Genomic DNA, 10,024 nt, shown 5'->3' with positions numbered 1-10,024 from the left:
CTCTCTCTCTCTCTCTCTCTCTCTCTCTCTCTCTCTCTCTCTCTCTCTCTCTCTCTCTCTCTCTCTCTGTCTCTCTCTCTCCCCCTCGACCACCAGCTCGAATGGTGAAGAAAAACCTCGCGAACCCTCAAACTCCACATTCCATCCTATGCTTATCCTATTTCGAGTATTAAATTTCTCTTCCTTCATCTCTTCTCTACGAAGCTGCATTTCGCGATTCGCGAGGATTTCCCGATCGTTCCTGGCTGATTAAATAGCGAAAAGAAGCAAGAAAGAGGAAAACAATAAATTATACCATCGGCTCGCGCGTGATAGTGACATTTCATGATCCGAGTGCGATGTTTATCCGTCGGTCGGTCGGTTGGTCGGTCGCTCGATCGCGAGATGACGATGCCCGCTGAGAGCTCCGAGCGAGCGAGCTCTCGGGTTCGTTGTGTGTTTCGTGTCTTCGTTCGACGATGGACTCCCAAGGACGATGATCTTCCTCTTCCTCCGTTAGCTTTCTTCTTCTTGTTCTCCGGATATTAAAGCTGTTTCGTTGTTAATATCTTTGTTTTCTTTTTTTTTTCTTTTTTTCTCCGTCTGGTGTGTTTCTTTAGTTACTTATACGCGAATCTCTCTCTTTAGGAAGGAGCTTTACAGGTCACCATCGGGCTGCAGGTCGAAGCGTGGCGGGAATGCGGAACCATCTAACAGGGGTCTTACCGCAGGTCGGTGTGGCTGAAAAAAGAGACGCACGGTGAATTTAACTGAGTTGCTCAAGTGCATTATCACGACATGGGTGATAATGCCGGGGCCAGCGACTGAGATGCCGGAGAACGAATCTTGCGTCCTTACGAAACTAGGAGATTCGTGATGCTTTATCGCCGGCAATTATTTGGTGCCGGATAAGTTATCTGACTTTTTTGTGACTTTCGAAACGAATCTCTTATACAATGGAAAAATTGTTCAATAAGAGAAATAACATTTCCGCAACTCTGATGTATACATAATATAAGTTTCAATTAACTAAACGCGTTTACTTATATCAATAAAGTTTTCATGAATAGAATAATAAACAAGATATGTAATAAACTCTAAAATGTCGCGCAAAAGCCAATCGAGCTCGTTCCTGCTTCGTCTCCGGACTCCCGTCGCCGCGACCGAATCGCACGAGGATGACGTATTATCACTTTCCACGAAATTGGAAATACAGATTAGAAGGAAAAAGGGAAGTGACACGCTCTGTGTGTCGTTCACGCTCGTGATCAGACTGAACTCGTGATTCAACTTTTGAACTCGAATGTACGGCAGATAGGATCGAGACGAGGGTCGTGAAACCTCTATATAACTGCCTGATAAACACGCCGATGACGCGTGTTCCTCTTTTTTTTTTAGAGAGATGCGGGGAGCTGACATCGGTTACGTAACACGTGACATTAGTTACAACAGTTTCCTCTCCGATCAAAAACCATCTAGTCAGGTGAACCGAGTCTCTCGACTGAATTTAGTAAGGTTTCCCCCGTGCGCGAGGAATCATGTGGTCCACGTGTTGCTGAGCACACAACTCAAGAGCGAAGATATACGACCGCGGTAGGAGAACAACGTGGCGGAGTATCTTTTCCAGATTAAAAGAAAATCAAATAAACGGAGGACACGAGTCGCCAACTGGAGGCTAGCGACGTCGCGCGGCAGAACCATGACGGAACGTGTTCTTCTGCGGTAAAAGCAAATTAGACAAGTCGTCAGGATCCGAGAGGAGAGCAAAACACAGAAAGTCAACGGACAATCGGCCGGCCCCCGGCCGATTAGAACGGGGAAGAGCTTCCCGCGAACGATCCCGAAGAGAGCCGTCCACGCGTGGGAAGAGATTGCCCCGTTGCTGGATCTCTAATCTCTACGGCGACGTCTAATCGCAATGTCTACGAGTCACTACGAAAGAGAGAGAGACAATAAACAGGGCACAAAAGGTTCGATTGTTACACAGAGTTAATTAATGACGAAGAACAAGCTCACAGGGTCCATCTAGTGAGAGAGGTTATCGGACACACGGATTTTTCGGTCGACTGACCGGGATGATTGACGGACGCGAGAAGATGTTCCTTTCGCGTTTCGTGAAATCTCCGGTCTGCGACCTCATATCCCGCTATCACTTTCTTCCTCTCTCTCTCTCTCTCTCTCTTTCTCTGTCTTTCTCTCTATCTCTTTCTCTCTCTCTCTAGAACTATTTTTTCCTCTAAATATAACGTCACACACACACCCCACGCGCTGACGACACGTGCACGGACTTACATGGACCAAGCGCGGTTGTGTGTGTGCGTGTGTGTGCGTCTACTCCATCGCGGAAGGCACCTTGCGTTTCTGTTGCGGCTGCACAGGGACACACAGATTGCTAATTAGGCACCTTCTCTCCATCGTCGATCACCGTTAATCGGCAACCTTGATGTAAGGCTCTTGCGTCCTCGCATGGTCCATATCTCTTTAATAACGTCAGAAGCGAGGACACGCATGCTAAAGATTCTTGCCAAATACGTTCAAATTAAAGGATCTATTCATAAAGCGACACTCGCAATCAATTGAGCCGACCTGTAAAATAGTTCGAACACCTTCCTTTTGCTCCAACAATCAATAATTTACCGTAAATTAACGTGACATAAAATGTATATTTTCAAGCTATCTCTTTTCACATAATTCTGTCATTCTGTTAATTTACAGTACATTATTATCGCTTTATAGGTATATCCTTTGATTTTAACGCATTTTGCAAAAATTTTTACATTCTCTCGCTTTTGACGTCATTAAAAAAAGATGAACGATTGGCGAGGACACGGGAGCTGAATCCTGAATTCGCGAGCCCGATTTTTTCTGAATTATTGCTAGCACTACACACTACGTTATCGCGTGTAAATGCTTATAACCGATAAAGTTAGCGACGAAAAAAAAAACGTTAAGAAGAAAAGGAAATATACGAGCTGCGCGGCGCGTCTCGATATCGCGGATGAAGAGTCGAATATCCAGAGATCGCGGCGAAACCGACACGATTTAATACGATTGTTGGCTCTTACCACTGGGCTAAGTCCACGCGCGGCACTTCCGCCGCGTCCTTTGGTGCGGAACTTGGTGATGGCCTGTTCGGCGAGATCCGCCCTCTCCTCAGCCTCCTCGAGCTCCTGCTGCGCCTTGCGGAACTTGGCGAGATTCAACGCGGCAATTTCCTCCGCCTCCTCGATCTGTCTCTTGTATGTCTTGATCTTCTGCTGGAGCTTGTCGACCAAGTCTTGCATGCGCTCGTGGTTCTTACGGTCCTCGTCCGCCTGGATACAATGACGAGAGAGTCAGATCAAACACTCAGCGTCGAAGTCGCATACCGACGAGCGATAAAAAAATATCAGAGATTATTTTACCTGGAAGCTCAGCTCCTTGATGCGGCGCTCGGACTTACGGAGGTTCTTCTGGGCATCGGCGTGTCTCCTTTGTTCACCATCGAGTTCGTTCTCCAGTTCGCGCACACGTTGCTCTAACTTCTGGATGGCCTTCTTGCCACCCTTGAGGGCGTTCGCCTCAGCTTCGTCGAGACGTACCTGCAGCTCCTTGATCTGGGTCTCCAGGGCCTTGCGGAGCTTCTCCTGAGTCTGAGCATGGTCTTGCTCGGCTCGCAACTCGTCGGCCAACCTGGCGGCATCCACCATAGCCTTCTTCGCCTTCTCCTCGGAGTTCTTCGCCTCGTTCAGCAGCTCGTCCAAGTCAGACTAATCGGATCGCAAACACCACATATGAATTATAGAAATATACGACAGAGCTACAACAATTCCCTCCCTTCAACGTGAAATTTCTCATGTGTCCGAGAGAAGCAGATCAATACTCACGTGGAGAGTCTGCAGTTCGGCTTCGAGTTTCCTCTTGGCGCCGGAAATTGACGCGTTCTGGGCGCTCAATTCGTTCAGCTGCTCGTGGCAATCAGCAAGTTCTTGCTCCGCCTGGCGACGACCACGGTCGGCCTGTTCCAGAAGAGTGCGGCTCTCCTCGAGCTCGTTCTGCAGGGCATTGGCGCGGCGCTCCGAAATACCGAGCAATTCTCGGGCCTCATCGCGTGCTCTCTGCTCCTCCTCGAGGGCGGTCTGCACGTCCTTGAGCTGTTGCTGGTATCGCTTGATATTCTTCTGGGCTTCAGCGTTCGCCTTGTTGGCATGATCCAGCGCAATTTCTAGCTCGTTGATGTCGGCCTCCAGCTTCTTCTTCATGCGCAGCGCCTCAGCTTTACCCTGAGGAAGACGAGTCGAATGTTAATACGTTATTAATTGAAATTTAAATGTTTGCAATGTTTAAATACTGCAAAGTTATTTTATAAATTAATTAACAAAAATTAGAAAATTAAAAATTCAAATGATACGTCGAATTCTAGAGCTCACCTTGGCTTCTGCTTCGAGGGAGGCTTGCATAGAGTCGAGAGCACGCTGGTGGTTCTTTCTGGTGTTCTCGAACTCCTCCTCCTTCTCTTGGATGCGGCGATCGATCTCCTGTCGGACTTGGCTGAGTTCGAGCTGGCTGCGCAACACCTTGTTCTCCTCTTGCTCGAGAGCGGCCTCGGCTTCCTCCAAAGCGGCTTGGAGTTCGTCCTTTTCAGCCTCCAGGCGCTTCCTGGCCTTCTCGATCTCGTGAATGTTGCGGCCACCCTCGCCGATTTGGTCTAAGAGATCCTTCACCTCGTCGGCGAGGTTCTTGTTCTCGCGACGCACAGCTTCCAACTGCTCCTGTCCTTCCTCGTACGCTCCTGATCAACACGAAGTAAATTAATTAGCTAACAAAATAACATCAAATTAGATAATGTATCTTCCCCGCGTTTAATCGCGTCCTTTCGAGCCGGATTTTCATTTCTCTCAGTTCACGAAACGTCGCGAATGATCCTCTCACCTCTGAGCCTGAAGAGTTCGGTGCTGTAGTTGCGGCACTCTTTCTGGCTGGCGTCGAGTTCGGCGGCGAGATCGTCCACCTTGAGCTTCCATTCGCCGATGATCTTGTCGAAGGCCTTCTGCTTCTTCTCGGCGGCGTTTGCGATCGCGGTAGCACGGTCGACTTCGATCTGCAGATCCTCCACCTCAGTGGACAGCCTCTGTTTGGTCTTCTCCAAGGCGATAACTTTCTGGTTGAGGGATTCGATCGTCTCCTCAGCCTCAGCGAGCCTAGCCTGCAACTTCCTCTTGGCTTCCTCGAGCTCTTCAGCCCGGGCGACGCCTTCGGACTCGTACTTGGTGCGCCACAGCTGCGCCTCGGCATTCGCCTTGCTGAGCTGTCGTTGAAGGTCGGCCTTGCCTTCGGCCTCTTCCTCCACCTGCTCGCGGATGTTGTCCAAGTCGTGTTCCAAATTGCGGAACTTGCCGAGTAGAGTGGCGCGCTCGCGCGACTCCTCGTCCGCCAGCCTCTTCGTGTCCTCGAGTTGCGTGGTCAGCGAGATCTTGATCTTGGATAGCTGGCTCACCTGCGACTCGGCTTCTTCCAGTTGGCGGAGCAGGTCACTGTTTTCGATCGACAGCTTCTTCTTCGCAGCATCGAAGTCGTTCAAAGTGCGATTCACTTCCTCGAGCTTGCCGCTAGTCTCGTTCAACTGGTGTTGCAACTGCTTCACGATCTTCTCCTGGGCAGCCTGGGGTTCGCGAGACAGAAAGAACGCACTTTAGAATGCGATCATTTTTCGCAGGTTCTAATAGTCGAGCTCGCTTTTGGATAATTTTGTGATAACAATCAGGAACTGAAAAAGTTGCAGAGAATCTGTTCTTTTTCGTCTTTCTTCGTGTAGAAAAAATATCACCTTTTGTGTTAACTTTACGTTATCAATGAAATAATTATGGAGAAAATGATGATCGCTGAAAAACGAGCTCGATTCATTTACGCACACAAAAGACCAAAGCAACGCTAAGCAAGCGGGGGACCATCGACTCACTCGAATGACTCTCGCGAATGATCACGGTGGGTGGGAGGAAAAAGATCCGTAAATCCGTTTCGGACTGTTGCAACTGCGGCGATTCTGCACCTAGCGGAAGCTGTTAATTGCGTTAGTCAGGATGTCGTTACACGCGGGACTTGGAGCCTTACCTTCTCATTGCTCAAGTGGTCGCAGGACGTGCGCAGATCGTTCAACTCGCTGTAGTACTGAACCTTCTCCTTCTCGACCCTGATCGGTACAGGAAAAAATAGTCCAAGGGTTGAGTGCGCGAATGACAGGATCTCTAGGTTCGCGTCTCGAAAAGTCGGATTAAATCGTCTCATTGCGAACGACTTTGCTTCACATAATTATCTTTTTTTTAAACGTGTTTACTTGATTGAAAATAAAGAAAAGCGAGATCAATTTGTTGATTTGTCGAACGGCAATGAGCGTTCAATCCGGCCTGCGTGAGAATTCGGGTGACAGAAAGTATCTCTCCAAAGTATTATTTCTCCGTTCAGGATGCATTCTGTGGTAGTCACATATCTTCTATAGATCAGGTAAGGGGAATCTATCGAAATACATTAATGATGCACATGTACGGCACTACATTTGAGAATTCGGGATGCAGGAGGAGAACTTTGGTCATGCCTCCGTCAAGTACCTTCTCGCGGGAAACCTGATCCGTAAGAGAGCGCGAATTGTTCAGCTCAGCGTGGATGTCGTGTCGGCCCTTTTCGGCCCTATTGCAAATATCACGTTACACTTCGTCGTAATTTGTCACAAAATGTGAGATTTAAGTTCGCGATTGCACGATCGACCGATTTTACGTTCTTCAACCGCCTTCCTTCTAACTTCCACGTGCCGGTTTCATATCAAGGATATATTTGTCAAAATTTTCAGCTGCCCCCCTTACCGAGAGAAAGAAGTGGATCGACTCACCTAGCCTTGAGCTTGTTGAGGGTGTCGATTTGCTCGCCCATTTCGGCGACGGCATCATTGTGCTTCTTGCGCAAGCTGGCTAACGAGGACTCGTGCTGGATGTTGGCCTCCTCGAGATCCCTGCGGAGCTTGCTGAGCTCAGCCTCGCGCTTCTTGTTCAGCTCGATCTGAGCGGAGGTAGCACCGCCAGCCTCCTCCAAGCGCTCGCCTAATTCCTCGAGCTCGCGGGCAAGGTCGCTGCGCTGCTTCTCGGCCTTGGCGCGTCCACCGCGTTCCGCTTCGATCTGGAAAAGAGGAAGGAGAAGATTGTGTGTAGATTGTGTGTAATACGATTCTCCACCTAAATTGTTTCCGAAAAACGATAAATTTCAAAGGTATATTTCGTGAATAAAAATGGATTCTATTCTCACAGAGAGAATTCTATTAGAATTAATATAATCTCGCGGATCGCTAATATTTTCGTCCATCTCGCGATTTGATTTTATCGTGTAAAGCGTTTCAAAACTAACCTCTTCTTCAAGTTCTTCGATGCGGGCTTGCAACTCCTTAATCTGCTTCTGCAGCTTGCCGACCAAGGACTGCTCATCCTCGAGCTTAGCAGTCAAGGACGAGAGTTCCTTGTCCTTGCGCTGGATGGTCTGTTCAAGTTCCTTCTTGTTCCTCTCAAGATCGGCGACGGCCTCCTGCGTGAGCTTCAGGTCACCCTCGACCTTCCTCTTTGCCTTCTCTACGTCGGCACTGTGGAAAAAATATAATATTTCACGTGAGTATTCTTGTAAGGGAAATCTCGGCATAATTTAAAGCCGAGTATAACGCGAACATTGAAATAATTGTCATCAGAAACGTCGAACTCGCTTACCGTGATTTCTTCTCACGTTCGAGGGAATCCTCGAGTTCGTCGAGGGTCTGTTCGAGCTTCAACTTGACTTTGTTGAGGTGGTTGACTTTGTCCTCGGCAGCCTGGAGCTCCTCGGCGGTCTTCTGGTTCACCTCGCCTTGATTCTTCTTCTCCTTATTCAGCTTGTTGATGAGCTCGTCCTGGTGGGCGATTTCGTCGTTTAGATTCCTGATCTGATGGTCCTTCGTGGCTTTGTCTTGTTCGGACTTCTGGAGATTCAGCTCGAGATCTTCAATGTCTTTCTTCAGTCCGGAGACCTCTTGCTCGAGTTTCTTCTTGTTCTGGAAGAGGTTGTTCCTCGCGTCCTCCTCTTCCTTGAACCTGTCGTTGAGGTCCTATGACGCAATAAAGAGCGGAGAAAGTCTGGATGAGTATCGATATAGTTTTCAAATAAACTATATAAATTATCGTCGAAGATTATATGTATGCCTTTAAGATTCTTAATATTGTTTTATCATATCATTCATTAACATTCCATTAATATCTCTTTTATTTACATTCGCGTCTTAAAATATTATTGTCACGCGGACTTTATGCGATTTCCTTTATTCTATCTCACTTCAGTTTGCTTTAATATTATTAACATCTTTTATCACACCTAATGATCTCCATTCCTTTCTTCTTAATATTGTTGTCGCATTCCTTTATCCTTCGTTGTACAGGCGACACGTTTTCAAAATACGACTCGGCATCGTTTCATCTTTTCTCAAGATGATATAACTTCGAGTATCTTGTTTATCCAAGAAGTATTTAAGTCGATGACAAATTTACGTGCGTGGTTTACTTCGCTGGAGTATCCCGACGTGCGCCAAGTCTCTCGAGAACGTAGTGTCTCACTTACTTTCCCCCCTTCCCTCATCCCCCCTCTCTCTCTCTCTTTTCCTTCGCGGGCTTTCGCGATTAATTGGCACATGCAATTACGGGGCGGTCCACCAGGCGCCTAATATTAGTTGTTGCGGGGGCAAAGAATATTTTGGCACGAAGTCTCGCAGGTGCGACGCGATCAATCTGCTCGATCGTCGCTTATCTCTTCATCGCGCATTCCGGCGGATCCAGAGACCTGAGTCTATATTTGTCGGAGAGGAGACTCATTCGGAGATTCCCGCGAAGTGGCGAGTTCTTTTCGCGCAGGCCCTCGGCGGATTCTCGCCGAGAAAGAGCCGCGGAGAACAAGGGAGAACTAACGTGACACGCCGAACAGCACAACCACCGTTTTCTCATTTCTCCTGTCCCCGTCCACGGCGACGAGATGAGGCACCCATCGGGCTCATCGCGACCAGGTGGGCGACGCGTGGAGGCAGTGGCAGAAAAATCGAAAGACAGCGCGAGCAGACGCGATCTTCATCATCGCGCGATGATGAAGAGGCCGCGAGCCGAAGGAGATACGGCTGCATGACTATGACGCACGCACGCACGGTAGCGGCGTATAAATACACGCTACACCTGTTACCTCCTTCGTTTTCTCTCGCCTCTTCCAGAAGCGTACGCTTGAAGCTACAGCCGCCCACTTTTAATAACCTGGAATCTGGGATCTGCTAAATTTGCTACCGTGCCATCTCCCGTTCCTGCCTATGTCTACTTGCCACCTTCTCCTCTTTCTCCTCCTCTGCTGCCTCTTCTTCTTCTTCTCTTCTTGTTCTTCTTCCTTCTTCCTGTACCGCCTCGCCGTAAATGGTGGCGTTTACAACGCGTCCCTTCCGGTCGACTCTAATCGCGATTAAGGAGCTCGCGAGGATAGAGGGTCGCGCAATGAACTCGATGCACGCGAGCTTTTAATAGGCGCCCCTCGTTCTCGGGATACTGGATGTCCTAAGTCGAAGAAATTGTTCTCGATAGTTTCATCCAGTGGCGAGGTAGCATGTAAGCCACATTGGTGCTTCACGTCTCGGTAGAGTCGAAAGAAAATTGGGCAAAAGTGAATGTTATATCTGGCCGGGGTAATGAAGTAATTGAGTAAAAATTGACAAAGGAAGTGGCGCAGAGATGTTAAGGCGAAAACGCGAGGTAAAAGTTAAGTAAGTAGATCCCCAAAATAAATGATCTAGTTGCTGGTCGGAGAAGGACGAGAGTGTTGACGCGTTACGAGGCGATGACGGGCGTCGGAGGGCGCCGTGACGACAGCCGATGGCGAGCCGCTGCTTTAAGTGGGTGTTTAAAAGCCGTAGTTAAAAATAGTTACTCGTGGAATCTCCTCGGCTGGAGAGGAGGAAGAAAGAGAGACAGAGAGAGAGAAAGAAAGAAAGAGAGAGAGAGAGAGAGAGAGAGAGAGAGAGAGAGAGAGAGAG

The 10,024-nt window shown here is 48.5% G+C and overlaps 1 protein-coding gene across 34 annotated transcripts in view; it reads right to left on the bottom strand.

The window, feature by feature from the left end:
* Positions 1 to 490: 490 nt before the first annotated feature.
* Positions 491 to 10,024, bottom strand: part of LOC116847245 (myosin heavy chain, muscle) — a 44,311-nt gene continuing 34,777 nt past the window's right edge. For 23 of the 34 annotated variants that reach the window (XM_032822060.1, XM_032822061.1, XM_032822057.1 and 20 more), the window contains exons 17-26: positions 7,701 to 8,074; positions 7,351 to 7,579; positions 6,842 to 7,125; positions 6,070 to 6,148; positions 4,891 to 5,620; positions 4,389 to 4,750; positions 3,846 to 4,241; positions 3,384 to 3,728; positions 3,045 to 3,293; positions 505 to 720 (exon numbers count right to left, since the gene is read on the bottom strand). In XM_032822060.1, coding sequence (XP_032677951.1) covers positions 637 to 720; positions 3,045 to 3,293; positions 3,384 to 3,728; positions 3,846 to 4,241; positions 4,389 to 4,750; positions 4,891 to 5,620; positions 6,070 to 6,148; positions 6,842 to 7,125; positions 7,351 to 7,579; positions 7,701 to 8,074 — 3,132 coding nt within the window. In that variant the 3' untranslated portion in view covers positions 505 to 636. Of the gene's footprint in view, positions 721 to 2,271; positions 2,350 to 3,044; positions 3,294 to 3,383; positions 3,729 to 3,845; positions 4,242 to 4,388; positions 4,751 to 4,890; positions 5,621 to 6,069; positions 6,149 to 6,563; positions 6,643 to 6,841; positions 7,126 to 7,350; positions 7,580 to 7,700; positions 8,075 to 10,024 lie in introns of all 34 variants that reach the window. The other 11 variants (XM_032822065.1, XM_032822063.1, XM_032822064.1 and 8 more) reach the window with 2 other exon arrangements.

Source organism: Odontomachus brunneus, unplaced genomic scaffold, assembly GCF_010583005.1.
Source record: "Odontomachus brunneus isolate Ranch 3 - 2012 unplaced genomic scaffold, Obru_v1 Obru_scaffold_075, whole genome shotgun sequence".
NCBI classification, from domain to species: domain Eukaryota; kingdom Metazoa; phylum Arthropoda; class Insecta; order Hymenoptera; family Formicidae; genus Odontomachus; species Odontomachus brunneus.
The sequence above is the reverse complement of the archived record's forward strand: the minus strand, read 5'-3'. Positions and strand labels throughout refer to the sequence as shown.